The 16,140-nt window shown below is 39.3% G+C and overlaps 3 protein-coding genes across 5 annotated transcripts; 2 read left to right on the top strand and 1 right to left on the bottom strand.

Moving 5' to 3' along the window:
* Window positions 1–3,527: 3,527 nt before the first annotated feature.
* LOC123967503 (lipid droplet assembly factor 1-like) lies at window positions 3,528–5,605 on the top strand. Its single transcript, XM_046043617.1, has 5 exons — window positions 3,528–3,826; window positions 3,992–4,108; window positions 4,277–4,445; window positions 4,590–4,735; window positions 5,042–5,605. The coding sequence occupies exons 2-5, from the start codon at window positions 4,001–4,003 to the stop codon at window positions 5,102–5,104; spliced, it is 486 nt and encodes a 161-aa protein (XP_045899573.1). The 5' UTR covers window positions 3,528–3,826; window positions 3,992–4,000; the 3' UTR covers window positions 5,105–5,605.
* Window positions 5,606–6,344: 739 nt separating this feature from the next.
* On the bottom strand, window positions 6,345–12,566 carry LOC123956660 (ER lumen protein-retaining receptor 2). Its single transcript, XM_046029015.1, has 5 exons — window positions 12,268–12,566; window positions 9,918–10,018; window positions 9,653–9,811; window positions 9,258–9,510; window positions 6,345–7,790 (listed from the first exon to the last, which is right to left on the bottom strand). The coding sequence occupies exons 1-5, from the start codon at window positions 12,356–12,358 to the stop codon at window positions 7,756–7,758; spliced, it is 639 nt and encodes a 212-aa protein (XP_045884971.1). The 5' UTR covers window positions 12,359–12,566; the 3' UTR covers window positions 6,345–7,755.
* si:ch211-139g16.8 lies at window positions 11,789–16,132 on the top strand. 3 transcript variants are annotated; one of them, XM_046028996.1, is made up of 8 exons: window positions 11,789–12,051; window positions 12,511–12,723; window positions 14,295–14,402; window positions 14,599–14,910; window positions 15,001–15,098; window positions 15,220–15,264; window positions 15,491–15,601; window positions 15,762–16,132. In XM_046028996.1, the coding sequence occupies exons 3-8, from the start codon at window positions 14,303–14,305 to the stop codon at window positions 15,813–15,815; spliced, it is 720 nt and encodes a 239-aa protein (XP_045884952.1). In that variant the 5' UTR covers window positions 11,789–12,051; window positions 12,511–12,723; window positions 14,295–14,302; the 3' UTR covers window positions 15,816–16,132. The 3 variants fall into 3 exon arrangements, with proteins under 3 accessions (XP_045884952.1, XP_045884961.1, XP_045884943.1); XM_046029005.1 differs by lacking the exon at window positions 14,295–14,402 and having other exon boundaries at window positions 11,790–12,051; XM_046028987.1 differs by lacking the exons at window positions 11,789–12,051; window positions 12,511–12,723 and having other exon boundaries at window positions 13,489–14,402.
* Window positions 16,133–16,140: the final 8 nt, after the last annotated feature.

The following is a 16,140-nucleotide window of genomic DNA, read 5'->3' as shown; positions in this document are numbered from 1 at the left end:
TGCTTTATACTCCTCCGGTTATTCCGTCACACCTTACCGTTCTAGCAACAGGCCAATAGGATTGGAGTGATTTCATTCACGTTCAGACCTGCTTCGCCTAGAGGCGTTCCCATAGTGTCGTAACCGACGCAGTTCGAGTTCCCTCGAAGGGGAACAGGGTTTGTGTCCCGTGCGAAACAAAACATTAAATGTTTTTATTTAGGCGAGTGAGGTAAATTGACATTAACGTTAGTTAACTTAAGTCTTAATTGACATAACTAGCTATTTTAACCCAAACCATGATCTTTTCCTAGCCTTAACCAAGTAGTTTTGCTGCCTAAACCCAACCAAGTACTTTCTGTGCCTAAACCTAACGAAACTGCAACGTTTCACGACTTTAATTATGCGCGTTTCAACATGGCAATGTATCGAAACGTTACGTTTTATCTTGAAAGTGTAACCGGATATTGCATATTTATTGCTGCTAAGCGTTGCTAACTTGACTGTGGATCCCTAAACGTCAATAATTGATGCAAAAGGGATACCCAAGTCTTTAAAAAGCGACGACAAAGGGCCTTGACCATGCGTCAGACATTTGACGAGTAGGGAGTGAGACTGTGTTGTTACTGACTGTTTGACAGATTACTGTAGCCACAGGCTGTCCCAGATGTTTTACAGTTGTGACAGAAGATGAAGCCTTTCACCAAAAACTGAGGCCTGACGGATGTGCTTCTGCCAGCCAGGCCTTGTTATTGAGCGATGCAGTGTGAAGTGTGAGTTTCCTCTCTGAGGTGTATAATCTGATGTGGAAGAGTCATAGGAAAGGAGTGTAATGAGTGAGAAAAGGACAAAAGAGGAAATAATTGTGCTTAATTATTAGAAATCCCTTGTTTTGTGTGCACAAACTGTACACACACACACACACACACACAGCCTCACGCAGCTCCCGCCTAACTCCTCAAGCCTTGGTTCACTGAGTTCATTGTGTTTAGCAGTCTGGAGAGGTGATGCAGTCTCTCCTCTCTCTCACCAAATCATTCCCCTGTACTCAATACAACAGAGTGTGATTAATTTGTATGGCTGGCAGCTATAAAGGGTCCAAATAAGTTGTTATCACTGGTCCCAGGGGGTGTCTCTCTTTGGTGTACTTCAAAACAGATCACACTGCCATTTCCCTCGCAAAGTCCTCGCAGAATGTGCCCACATATATTTAATGCTATCCACAACTCAAGGAGCTAAACGTAATTTGTGGATGGCGTTGGCAACACCAGCAATTCCTATCTTTGATTGAGGAAGTAATCAGTGGTGGTGGCGAAGTTCAGTCATTTAATATTCTGATCAGTCTCTGTCTTCACATAGAAATCTGTCTGTTGCCAGCTAATAGCAGCTTCGCAGTAGAAAGGGGAGAATGTGTGGTCATTATTTTTAAGGAGCCTGTTTCAGTCTGACAGCATTGAAGTAAAGCGGGAACACCCTCTTCTGGATCTCTGGAGAGTTACTGTTGTGATTTCCCTCATAACAAACCAGTCACAGCAGCAGCTCAACAATCAATCACAGTATCGAACCATGCATTTTTTAAAAAGGGTTTGTATTCCTTGCTAAATCTCTCAATTACACACCAACAGGGTTCAGAGTTACAGAGAAGTTACTGGCTGCTGCACGCAAACTGCAGCATGCTTATGTTTTGAATACGGGTATAGTTAATTAATACATTTAATACAATATTCAGTAAAAGCGTTTGCATTCTTAATTCCTCAAATTTAATGGCTAAAGTCAATTTTAGTCATAAGAGCTCCATTTACCTCACAAATAAATCATTTCATAATTCATCACCTGTCCAATAAAGACAATTCAAGGTTTATGGCGCAATTAGGCAGAAGCAGAGGAGGCTGGCCATGACATCCGTCATAATTACTGACAGTGGTCCTTTAATGACAATGAGTAACATGCCAGAGGAGGAGAAAGAGATTTAAGGTAATATGCATGAGAATTGGATTTCTTTGTTATCAAGTCAACATGTAGGCCTTAAGGTTTCACAGTATAACTTAATGTTGCATAGAGCAGATTCAATCTATCACAGCTGATTTTTTTTGTAACAATAATAATAATAATAATAATAAGTATTTATATAATCTATTTTTTTAAATAGTCGCCAGAAATGCTAACATGCTATGCGTCTCCCTTGATACTGTAGCAGAAAGACCAGACTCCATCTCAGAAAACAGCTCCTTAATGCAGTTAGCCTACTGTCATTTATTATGATCATGTTAATGAGTTGGACATTTTGATATGAATAACGATTATAGGCTACTCAGTGTGCCAACTGTTCCATGGCTTCAGGGGAGCTCGCTTTTTTAAGTGGGGTGGGGGAGGTTAAGTTAAAGATGTTGGGCCGAAACTTGCCAAAGGGGGTCCATTAAGATCCGGCGATGATAGAGGTGGTTTTCAATCAACCTATTGCGGGCCTTGCTGTCAGAATCATTAACGGCAGAAACCCCCTCTAACACTCAGATGAAGTGAAAAGGTGTGTCCTGCTTGTTGTACGAAGTTTTCCCAGCCTTGGTGCTTTATCTTCAATGAATCTTGGCGATTCGGCGGACAGACTTAGACTAGACATTCCCCCCCTGATCTCTGAGTTAAAGTGAGTTAAGTTTATGCTTTTGCACCGCCAGGCTTAGATGGTGTTGACAAGAATATCATGCATGCCGGTATTTAGAATATAGTGAATTAGTGAGGAGCAAGGCAGGCATGCATTAGTGAGGAGTCATGTATCAGTCATACGTCAATAACCTAATTTTACGCATGATCCATGATGATGCAGACACAGATAGGCCTAACGGGGGAAAAATAGAAATGCATGGCAAAATAGCGTATTGTCAATATTTTAGAGACCCCATGTTTTTAGGGAAGCTTATGTCTTATTAAGAGGAGCCAAGCTCCTCCTGTAGCCCCCTTCCTGATTATGCTGATGTGCTTTTAGTTCTCCATTACGTTAATGAAACGTTGCAGTACCTCACTATGACCGCTGGGTGGCATTCATGACTCTAAATGCTCTCATGTCAAAAATCTCACCTCATAGGAATAATCAACATAGCTGTATTATTTCCACTGAATACATTTCATAATGTTTCCAAAAGAAGATGAAGATACTTTTTTATTGTCAGATACACATACATGTTGCAAAATTCTCTGCATTTAACCCATCCCTCAAGGGAGCAGTGGGCAGCCGCTGTGCAGCGCTCGGAAAATGAATAAGATGATGATAAATAACAAATAAATACACAAACATATTCTTAATTTATTTCTGATTAACTAGTTATTTAGTCTATTTATTTATTTATTATTTTGTGGAGGGAGGTTTAGCAAAATGCATTGCTCCTATTTATTTCCTCATTTATCTTAGTTTAGTTTTAAGCTCCCATACCTTACCAGAAGATATAAATCATGCCTATTTTAGGGTGAATATATATTATAGATGTTTTATGAAATGTAGATGACGTTCTTTCCAATAATTAAAAAGAAATTCACATGAATCTGATACTCCACAAATACTGACACAATCCTGTAGAAAAGTAAAGCCTCCCACACACTAACATGACTTCTCCAACTCCAGTCTTTGTGCTGAAACATGTTTGGTGGACAGTAGATGGCAGCAACAATGCCAGCAAGCCTTTTTAGAGTCTCTCTGACCAGGAATCCAGAAGAACAAGAAGGAGGAGGAGGAAGAAAAAGTTTAAAAAGGGTGTGTTGCTGCTCCTGGAGTGACTGAGCCAACTACGGGACACAGTTTCACATGTTCAGAGTTGCCTTTGGATGAGAATCAAACCAGCTTCACTACATTGTTCAGGTTTGTAGTTGATCTCTTTGCTATGTGAAAAGTTTTAATGTATGGTGGATGCTTAGCTGGTTAACTAAAGGCATGTCTTATGTTACAGTCACTGCTCCTTTGAATCCGGCAAGCATCTGCAAGTTGTTAAATGAACCTTTTACTCAGTTTCACTTGTGTCTTCAGTCTGATCAGATGCTTGTGAAGATGCAGAGCAGCAGCACCAGCAGCAGTGGGACTGATTTTCAGCGGCTGAGGGAAAGGTGGACCACCCTGTTGAACCGCATTTATGAAGACCCCAGGGTAAGAATAAACTGAACACCTGCATGTGTTAAAAAAAATTCTTCAGCCCTTTTTTCTGTTTTGTGTACATGTTTGCTTCTCCATCGGCAGATCTGAGAGGGACAATACTGCATTGACTCCCAGTTAAGTGACAATAACAGCTGTCTCTTGTCTTTTTCTCTTGAACAGGTAGCACAGCTGATGAATACAAGAATCGGCCAGTACCTCAGCAGCCACCCTTTCATAGCTCTGACAGTGTTACTGTTCAGCGCCATGGCTGCACTGCCTGTCGGGCTCTTTATCACTTTTGCTCTTGTGACCCTTATTATGTCAGGACTGGGTTTTGTTTTCTTTGAGGGTATGTGTAATATCAGAATCAGTTTTCTTGATACTGCACCTTTACAAGCCTCATCGGACAGTATAGTAATAGTAGTAGTATATAGTAGTAGTTTTATTTATGTATTTATACCAACAACCTGTTATTTCTGTCTGTGTCTGTCAGTGTTCCTGTTGTCTGTAGGAGGCATGACTCTGCTGTGTGTGCTCTCCGGCATCGCTATCTTCTCCTTCATGGTTTCACTCATCTTGGAGGCATTACATATCACCATCTCCAAAATCCTCAAACTCTATTACCCGCATCTGACGAAGGTAATGCACTGTAGAAGAGTTCTTTTATTGTTTTTTTCACCAAAGTTTTGACTTTTTCAAGTCAAGTTCACGTCTTAAATATACAAAGAATCTTTATTAATCAAAACTAATATGTCAGCAGTCAGTGGAAAAGTACATTTGAGTGTATTTATATTTAAGTCTGTACCTGACACTTTGGTCAGTGAGTCTTTAGAGTTTAATGTGCGGACAACCTCTCTTCACATTACATGCTGTGACACTTTGAGGAGCTGTTAAATGTTTACAAATTGCATTTATTTTCGTATCCCTCCTTTTTATTCTTACCAGCGAGGTCAAGTCCAGGAAAAGGAGAGTGAGGGTGAAACTTCAAAACCAAAGGAAATGGAGTAGCTTCAAATCTTCTTCTCTCCCGTTTGTCAGCTTTCATGTGGAGAAGCTCAAATTCCAGGGTCCTTTTAAAAAGCATTACTGATGCTTGATGGTGGGATTTAGAGGCCCTTGAGCATACTGCATGGTCCTTTGAGTCTGGGATCTGCAAATGTAACAGATGCTCTAAGCACAAATACTCCTTGATTGTTGCTGTTTGTCTAAAGCTTAAATATTGGTACTTAATATTTTTTTGTTATTATCAATATATATGGTGCAATACGGTTGAAATGTCTATAACTGCCAAAGAAAGGTTTAACTACTCTTTCAACTGCCTTAATACTCAAATACTGAAGACATATGCCAATTAGGCAAAAAAAGCAATACAAAATACCTGTTACATGTTTATGTTTGCTTTAACCTTTAAAAGAGCACAATGTTGAATAAATACATGTCAGAGTTAATGTTTGTACTGTTCTTCTGATGGAGAAATGTCTTGGCTTTAAAATAAAAACTGATCTGATCAAACAATGTGTTCTTGGTGCAAACTGTTATCTGGTGAAAATGCAGTCATCCTTTGTGTTTAGCTTAATGTATTACACCTACTTTATCAACTAGATAGATATAACTAGAGAACATCCCATGTATTATAAGGAACATCAGATGAGTTTGGGAAAAGAACGGTCTATCCACAGTATGTATTTAGATTGTGAGTAGCAAGAAATTATCTTTATTTGACTAAATTAAGTTTACTAAGCATGTTATGTTTTGTGTGAGTGGTTATATTTCACTATTTCTGACCCTTGTTTCCTTAAGAGGAAGTTTAAGGGTTCCCTCCTTTTTAAATGGGTGAGTGGGATGATTGGTAAGAAATGTCTATTTGACACATACATGTGTACATGCTGGAATAGCAACATATGCTAAGGCTAATTTTGTAATAAATTTGATTATATGTAAATGTTGCTTCTTAGCCATGATAAGTTTTGTTGTTAAAACATAACATGCAGAATTTTTGAAGGAGCACTAACCCTAACCAAAAGGTTTCCTTGTAGACAAAAACACGTTTTCATTTAGTGTTGCTCAACCAAAACAAACATGTTGAATACATGTCCTTCCTTATGAAACATTTGCAAACGCGATTTTTAAAATTATTTATAACCTGGTGTTGTTTACATTTCCTTGCTAGCAGTGTTCGTCCCTGCCTTTTGGGATGTATGCGTCTCATCTGCGCTTGCATTTCAATAATCAAACAGGAACACTGGAAGGTGATCTCATAAAATCTTTAATGGAGGTGATAACATGCAAAAAAAAATGACAGAGTTGAAATAATCCTTTAGGAATGACTAATTTGAAAGAGTTGGAAGTTAACAAGAGGCCTCTAAATTTAATAGAAATGCACCCACGATCACCCCCTACTCAAATACTGATCAGCACAATGTCAAATCGGTTTAACTGTTCACACTCCAGACATGCACTTAACAATTGAAATGCCACAACCAGTCAAAGCATTGGAGGATTCTTGTGCCAAACACCTGCACAAGTCTCCCCGATATGAGAAGTGTGATCATAATGCCACTCACTCAGTCATTCATTATTGCTTTGCTCTGACTTCATCGATTTCAACTTTCAGACAACTGACAAGTCTCTGCTGGAAGGTGTTCATGAGCTTGTTGGTTTGGGGTGCGATGATAGATTTATGCTCTATCTACATCCCAAAAAAATGTGACGTATAAACCACTGTCGTTAAGATTGTTTGAAATCCATATTAAAGCTATAGAACAATTGATGCATTTTAATTTTTTTTTAATGCAGTAAGCTGAGGAGAAAAAAAAAAAGACAGAAAATAAACACATTAAAAGTTTCATTTCAAATAAGATGACCACTATTTTAAAATACGGACATCTACGATAAAAAAAATTGCTGGCACCAAAGTAATTTATTCCATGGGTTACTTCTTAAACTTAAGGTAAAACTACAAATCCTCCTATGACTTCTGCTTACAAAAAAGTTTCGATTTTTAGATGAGAGTAACCAGTTAAAATGCTGTTTTAAACAATTTTAGAAAGCAAAGATGTTTTTTTACAAAATGTGTTGGCATGAAACTTGTTATTGGCCTCTTTAAATGTTTCCAAGAGAGATTACATGTATTACTGTATATCTATCTAGACAAAAAAAAAAAAGTTTTAAATCCAAAAGTAAAAAAAGAAAAAGAAAATACTGTGAGAAACCAGACATAATCCGCCTCAGGCACTCAGATCCATTACTCTTTAATAAGACTGTACATTTGTGCATTTCATTACCAAGCCAAACAAGGTTCTTCCTCAGAGTTGACCCTATTTGTGACATTATAAAAAAAAAACTAAAAAATAAGCGTATACACCTCACATGTAGAAACAAAAAGCCTTTTCTCCTATTTGAACAGCAATGAAAAGAAGTTTAAGGCAAGATGCTGAACACGGAAATCCAAATGTTGACCTGGGATGATCTTTGTCCAGCTCTGGTGTTTGTTGGTATTTACCAGTTCCATCAGCAATCCTCAAGAAGACTAGTGTCCCCCCCCCCCACCCCGACAGTTGTCTCTCTGTCTCAGGCATCTTTTGCTGTAGGTCACGAGATTCCATGTCATCATCTCCGCACCCCCTGAGTCTGCTGGGAGTCGCCATCTCCTGTATGTTTTACGCTGGCAGGCTCAGCTTCTTGCCTTTCAACACTGAGGGGTGAGATATAAAGCGAGACGGTCAGCAAGTAAGAACCATCACTGGGCTGATTCATGCTGCCATAGATTACTTAAATCACTTTGTTTTGATAGTTTGAAAATGCCGGTTTCCATTTTCAGGGAATCTTCAGAAGTAACAACTATTTAATTTAAAAACTAGTGGTTTTAAATTAAATACGTCCGGGAAATATGGAGCCCCAGGAAACATCATGCACATCCTGTTTGCATTTTCACTGCAGCTAAAGGACTGTGAAGATTAAGCAAATTAGACTGATTACAGATTTTGAAAAAATGCGTTTCAGACATATTTTCACACAGAAGAAATGATACAGTGATGTGTCATTCTTCGTAATTCGGTGTCGTGTTTGAATAGATGCCTAAAGGGACACTAAAACTCCACGACTGTCTCCTAAATAGACAATCTGCTGAGTGTATTAACACATATCTATTCCTGCCACACTGAAAGTTAAGTTTCGTTTCTCACGGTCCCTCGTTTTTTCTCCCTCGTTTGCACTCCATCTTTCTTTCTTTCATTTTTTCAGTCAGAAAGCCAAATACTTCACTGCTCATGCAACATTTTTAACATCTGTAAACATTATAATAATTACTCCCTTCCTCATCTTAACACTGATGCTAGTGGCACACTAGTAGTGTGTGAATTAAGCTCAAAACAAGTACAGTACAACCATCAGAATTTAAAACTCACAGACTTTCTGGGAGCCAGGAGAATCTATGGAAGAGGACCTGAACTTAGACTTTTTTCAGTGGAAATGCAAGTAAGGTTCCTGTGTTCCTAAAAAGGTCCAAAGATACATTTCCTCAACTAGATGTTGGCCCCAATAAAACTACCGTATTGAAGTTACTGTACAGAAATGCAACTGTGAGAAGCTGGTGTCAAAAATCCACAGTCCTGGTTTCCTGAGATTAAATTATTCTTCAAGTTCAGCTGATGCTAATATGCTGCGTCAGCAGTCTGCCGTTGCCAAATTTACAGAGAACTTCCAAATTTACAGTCTTTTTAGTACAAAATTCCCTTTGTGCGTTTCCTGGGACAGTGTTTCCTTGTCAAGCTACAGTAGAGGGACAGTAATACAAAGGGGGAGTTTTGTACACAAAAGACCGTGACTTTGGAAAATAACAACTTCATTCATGAAAATCACACTCCTAAAGCCTCATATTAGCTCCAGCTGAACTTTGAGAATCAGGTTTTGTTGGAAACAAGGACCGTGCGTCTTGTCCCCCCATCTCTTACATCAAGGTTATTCTAGGATGGGGTCAGTGTGGACGGGAGGATTATACACACACAGACATGTGAGTGATGTATCAAGATGGACTATTAATAATTACCACTATATAAATCATTTTGTTCCCCATGTATTTCCTGGTATTTCATCTCTTATTTCCTTATTTTATGTATTTAATTTGGTGCTCGCTGTAATGAGATACCAGTAGGAAACCCACCTTTGGTGACATAAAGGTAGAAGAAGTCACAGTAGAGGATAGTCTGGACCACACCGGCCACAATGGCAATCATGTCAAAGAAGCCTTCAAAGTAGAAACGCCAGATCCAGTTGAAAAGATAGAGGGCCCGATACAGGCCCAGGCAGAACAAGTAGTGGGTGGTGATGGTCTCTGCCTCGCCAGTCTTGCTGATCATGAAGAGCTGAGGCAGGATTGCCACCGACTCCAGGTAGATGGAGAACGTCCACAGGATCTAAAGACAGACACATTTAAACTTAAATGTGCAGGATTAAAAATTTTTTTTTAACAAAACAAAGAACAGGACTGCACATTCTCAGCTCCTTTATCAATGAATTATGTCAAGCTTTGACAACAATACAGGAGGTTGAACCCACCTCTAGGAAAGAAAAGTCGTGGTTGATGAGTACGGCAAGACCCCCGACAGGAACAACCAGGAACTCCACTCTGAAACTGTCATGGTTGCCATCGTAGGTGGCCCTGAACTTCACATAGATCAGGTAGACTGTGGCATATGCACAACCGATGTAGATCACCTGGTAAAACAACACAGAACAGCCTGTCATTGAAGGGGCTGAGGAGAAATATGGTACCTACAGGAAAAAGCTGCTGGTCAGAGCTGAGACACGACTAGTGTCTTACCTTCATGCACGTGTTATAGAGGGAGATGAAGGAGCTGAGCAGATCCAAGTAGCGTGTGGTGAACACTATAGCAAACAGGATTTGGCTTTTTCCAGAGATACCTTTAACAAAAATACCAAGCAGATTTCCCATTTAGTTTGAGGTATAGCAAAAGCCATCAGGCAACTTCACAGCGGCTTCTCAAGTAGTCTGGATGAAACATAACTATTCCTTTTTAAACAGTGACATCTACTGGAAACATGAATAAAATGTATCTGGAAAATCAGCAATGTCAGAGGTTGATCACAAAATAAAATTGCACGTATTGTGTGTCCCTAATTTACAGTCAATCTTCCTTCTTTAAGTAACGCTATCTTAGTGAAAAAGCACAAATGGATGACCTCTCAGGCTGGCAGATAATAGAGCATCTCAGGTGCGTAGATTTAGTTTCTGTTTTTAAACAGTACATCAGACATCGCACGGCATCATGAGAGAACATAAGTGTGTACAGGTTTCTTTCTGCGTCTGTATGCCCTTTTGACCTGACCTGATTTCAGTAATGTTTTCATTAATTGAGTGGACATATGATCATCCAAACAGAGCCTATTACAACATTATTTTGGTTGAAGGATGATTATAGGAAGAGATAGACCTTCTTTCCACATCTTTCCTTGACCTTTACCAAACCTTGTAAAACTTAAAAAGTGTCATACAGATCCACATAGGGCAGCAGAGTGGTGCTGTGGTTAGCACTGACGCCTTAGCAAAGAGGTCCTTGGTTTGAACCCGAAGGCTTTTCTGTTTGGAGTTGTATGTTCTTTTTCTTTTGTCTGTGTGGGTTTCCTTCCGGTGGTCTGGTTTCCTCCCACAGCCTAAAAACATGCAGGTTAGGTAAACTGGAAACTCCAAACTGCTTGTAGGAGCGAGTCTTGGCCTGATGAATTGTTGCCTGTCTGTACTTAATTTATCTTAGAATAAGCCTGTCCTGGTCCTCTAGGAGAGGTAGTGTTTTCTCCATCTATCTTTATACCTGCACTAAAACCGCGTGTTGACCTGCAATAACTGATTCATGCTCTCTTAGCATCTCTGTCTCGCCTCTCCTTTGCATCAAACACAATACATGCCCCCTTTCCCATGTGAATATTTGTCAGTTTTGTCTGTATGTATAGTATGTCTTCCTCCCAGGGCTTCATGGCACAGAGGGGGTTTTGGGGTCCTACCAGTGCTTGGCAGCACTTTGACGTTGCTCGATATCTTCTCTGATCCATATTCTTCATACGTGTTTGCTCTTTATTGACCCAATATTGTTATTCTGGTTCTTTATAGCCTAATGTCTATCTAGTCTATATGTAGACGGTACCCTCCTATGTGTTTTTTCTTCTTTACAATACAATCTTTACAATTGACTTGTCCACATCCAGATTATGGATTAATAGACATTCAAAAATAACTCTCTGTAATGCAACCGTTTTAAACTTAAGATATAACTATGTAATATCTTACCATGTTAACCTAAATTATAAATAAATATTACAATCTCCTAGCTGTAAACTTTGAACCCACAGTCAACCCTCCAGCTTTGCGGGCCAATCACAGCACTGCTCCTCGTATCCCAAGCAGGATCCACCGCTGTGCCCTCATGTAGTGAGAAAGAAATCACTGATATTTGTGCTGTTCAGTGTGCGGTTTACCATTAATAGCTAACACGTGTTTATACGGGCTCCAGGAATTAAGCGTGGTTAAAAAATAAAGTAAGACAAACTAGCCTAGCGGGTTAGCTTCTTCCGTAGCGCCTTCTAGAACGCCACGTCAGAAGTCGGACCAAAAAAATCGAGCACCGAACCTCAAATTACCAGAGCGGAGTGAATGGATGAGAGATGTGCAGGGCAGGCACAACCCATCGGTGAAGCTGTAGCAATGAATACCTTCAATTTTACTCTGATAAATGTTTTATCAATTTGCTCAGTCGGCTACTAAGAAGCAGACACTTAAGTTAAATAACTTACACACTCCCTCGACTCGTCGTTTGACTAAGATAACTCAAACTAGCAATGGCTACAAGTTAGCTGAAGCTGTGCTACATTTGGACATTGTTGACACTAACTTGAATATTTAACTATATACGTCCAGTAAAAATAGCAGTACAGTAGTAGTGGTAAGTGCAGACAGTTTGTAGCAGTTGGCCCCTTCACTGCTAACGCCGTTGACTGTAATGAATGAGTGGGAAACGTTAGCATGAAGCTAACGTTGGTTAGCTTGCTAGATAAGAGGGGGCACAGCTAAAACGGCCGTTTTAGAAGACTAAAGAAAAGCAAAGTCAATCAGTGACATTAAGAAAGCCACATTATAGCATATGTAATAAAACACACACCTGCACACGACCTGCTTTTCCATATTTTGAGTAGCAGGATGATGATAGCAGCCAGATGAGAGAGGTCCCCTGTCAGTCTGAAGACGTTCATTGTCGCAGAATGAAATGACAGACTTGGCTGAGGAAGCAAACGCAGACGTCCCCTTTTCCTCTAAAAGTAGATCGTTTTGCACACTTTTAATGCTGTCTTGTGTGACGGTTTTCTCCTCCTCACGGTGGCAAACCGGGCTGCGGGATGCACAGGATTGAAAATATGGCGAGAGTGCAGGTCGACGTGGAAGGGGGCGTGAGAAAACACACAGAGGGGTTCGGATTGGACTGAAATCTGACCGACAGCACGACATGATCCGCCTACAAAAGAGGGAGGGAAACCCCTGTGGTGAAAAAGTGAGCCCTGAGTGAATTAAGGAGGGACCACAGACAGCATTGAACAGGGCATTACGTTGGGTGGGACAGGTAGGCCTACTTTAGCAGCATATTTTTGCATAAAATAACTTTATGAGATTGGTGGTCAAATGTAAAAATACCCAATCACAAGTAAATATTTAATTGAACTAAAAGTACAGGTATTGCATTGGTGGATGATGTAGGGACATTTTTCTTTCTGCTTTGAGTACAGATCCTTTACTCAAGTAAAAACACTAATACCACACTTTAAAAATACTCAAGTAAAAGTACAAGTAAAAGTACTGCATTGAAAATGTTACTATGTAAGTATAATCAGGGAAATGTACTCAAAGCAGAAAGAAAAATGTCCCCTTTGACTGTTATATTTTAGATTATTATTATTATTACTACCTGCATTATTGTAAAAGCAGGATTTTACTGTTGCAATTGTTTGAGGTTGATGATTATTTTCATTATGGATTAATCCACTGATTATTCTCTCCATTAATTGATTGTTAACACTCTGAGAATTCTGAGAATTGCTGTCACAATTGCCCAGAGCACAAAGTGACACATCCACTTCTTTTGTCAGTCTAAACCTCAAAATTATTTTTAAAAATACATTAAATTAATCAAAACAGGAAATATTCATATTTGTGAAGGTGGAACTGTGTGAAGGTGAAATGTTTTTACATGGAAAATGACTTAAACAATTACCAAAAGAGTTACTAAAATAGTTACAAAACTAATGTACTAGCTGTACTTGTTCAACATTTGGGTTTAATTTATAACAAAACATCATACTTGTTAAAATTCAAATGTTTTGTGTGTAAAAATCTTACTAAAGTAAAGTAACTAGTAACTCAAGCCTTCAGATAAATGTATTGAAGTAAAAAGTAGAGTGGCATTAAAAGGAAATACTCAAGTAAAGTACATACCTCTAATTTGTACTTAAGTACAGTACTTGAGTAAATGTACTTGGTTACTGTCCACCACTGAGGTACTGTCAACACTTAAGTATCAAAACTAAAAGTACTTGCTATATTACATCATTATATATCATTGGGTTGTTATTAGTGATGCATTAACATGTAAGCAGCTATTTAATGTTAAATGCAAATTTTTTATACTGTTGGTAGTTTCCCTGTTGGTAGTTTAATCTGGTGTTTTCATCAGTAATTCTGTAACTAGGAATGTTTAAAACAGTAAATTCTATGGAGTAAAAAGTACAGTATTCCCTTCTGAAATGTAGTGGAGTAGAAAGTGAGGTAAAATCACAAGTAGAAGAGGTCTAATCAGGCAATAAGTTAAAGCACCTGTGTGGGTGGACTGCAGATCTGTGGGGCCTTTAAGTACAGTACCAACACATTTACTAGCACTCATAGGGTCCCCTTAAAGCCCCAGGTCCACAGTGTGTGTACTTAATTGTAATTATTCTTTAGTAATGTAGGAATATCCATTACTGAAGGACACCTGACTCAGTTTTAAGTAATCTCAGGCGTTAAATCTAATTGGCTCTATGTCATTATCATTACTATAATGCTTATGTTACCATTCAGCTGCAAAGGACAGGAAAATAAGTAGGAACTAAGTGTTGAGGAAGTGCAATATGCCCACTTCCCATGTTGTCAACTATTTAGACAGTCTCATGCAAGGAATTATGAGATCATTCACAAGCTGTCAAGCTACAGACATGGACCAGTTGTTTGTTTGGATTTCTCTCCTGCTCACATACATGCCAGTAACAGGTAAGATGTCTTTGTTATGTCTTCCTGAGTTTTATGTTCTTCAGGGAATAATGTTTTCAGGAAATTTATGTTCCACGTGAGCAATAAGGCATCACAGCTTCTGTTCCAACAACAGCACAGTGGTTTCTCTGAAACATTTTGGGCTAGAAGACGCTAAATGTCATACCTGTTGAATTTCTATGCCTGTTCATTCCAGAGGGCATGGAACGAGCCGAGAGCAGCGAGGTGATCTTGCGGAAAACAGGACAAAACGCTGTTCTCCCATGTACGGCTAGTACACGGTGTTCGCCCGAAGATGTGAATTATGAGTGGTTTTCTTTCAAACAACACTCCCATGTTCGTCTAAACCTGACTGATATTCAACACAAGTACAGCCTGGATGGATCATCGTTGCACATTAAGTCACTACATACTAATGACAGCGCGATCTACTACTGTGCTGCGTCGTGTGGAGGACAAGCGCCCGGCAGAGAGCATGTAGGGTCGGGTACAATTCTCAGAGTGAGGGGTAAGAGTCTTTTGAGAGACGGCTGCTTGTAAAGGTCAGGCAGAAACGTTTGGATGTGTTAAGACAAAACGGCTTTTCTTTTATTTTCAGAACACGTTAAAATAATGGTGAGGCGCATTCTTCTGTGGTTATCATTTGTCCTCTTGGCCATCTACAGCTCGGTATTAGTGACGCTTCTTCTAAAGAAGGTAAATGACTAAGACATTTATTTTAAGATTATTTATGTTAATATCTATGATAGAAACAAGACTAAAAACTGCAAATGTACTATGTGCTAATGTGACATTTACCTTTTCCTCTCTGTTCTAGTATGGCTGCAAGACTGTCTGCAGGAGGAAGCGCAAAACTGTCAAGGTTTGTAGAGAAGTGTCTGGTGTTTTGCTTTAATTTGTGTGTTGAATGTTTACTAACTGGAGAAAAGACAATAGAAGCAAAAAAAAGAGGAACAGGAACCAAGGCCTTTTTAAATGACTGGCCAGATAAGGCTCTTACAACACCACAAATGACAAAGTTTGCCGGTGTCCGGCTTTCTCAAAATATTGACGTTTCATGATCAATATCTTCTCAACTTTCCGAACAGAATAACTCAACAAAAAAAACACAATTCCGTGATGTGTTGCAAGAACTGTACAGCAGAAGGAACTTGGAGAGAAGCAAACAAACTGCGAACAGAAAGCGATCTCAAGCTGAGGTAAGTCTTGTTGCAGCATGTGATGGTTAGCTTTAGTCAAGAGATTGAGTAAGCATGGAATTTCTGCATACTGTGGCTTGCGTTAAAGCATGTGTTAACTGCCAATCTAACAGTCTGCTGTTTTATCATCATTTTTATTTGAAATTTAATCTCGTTGCAGGCTCCTAGCACTGAGTTCAACAGCCAAACTGATGACGTCTATCAAAATGTCTAAGTCCTTACTTCAAGGACATTAAATGGCAGATTCATACCTCCATCCTGACTGGGAGGAAATTCCAAAGCGCTGAAACACCTGCTGGACGGTGCAGTTATGTGACAGAGGAAATGAGCAGCCCTAACCAAGCTGCATGTTGCAGCACAACAAAAGGTCCTGAGTCACTGTTCCTTTTCTTTCAGTTTCAGCAGCAGTAGAGAGACTCTCCTGTGACATTTGACGTTAATCTAAACGTTCTGTTGATTGGAGCAACTTTTTTATTCTTCAGTGTTCAGAAATGTAGCCGAGTCACATGGTCTTCAATTTCATTTCCTCCATATATTTA

Source organism: Micropterus dolomieu, linkage group LG02 (genome assembly GCF_021292245.1).
Source record: "Micropterus dolomieu isolate WLL.071019.BEF.003 ecotype Adirondacks linkage group LG02, ASM2129224v1, whole genome shotgun sequence".
Taxonomy (NCBI): domain Eukaryota; kingdom Metazoa; phylum Chordata; class Actinopteri; order Centrarchiformes; family Centrarchidae; genus Micropterus; species Micropterus dolomieu.
Note: the sequence above shows the minus strand (reverse complement) of the source record. Positions and strands in the feature narration are given on the sequence as shown.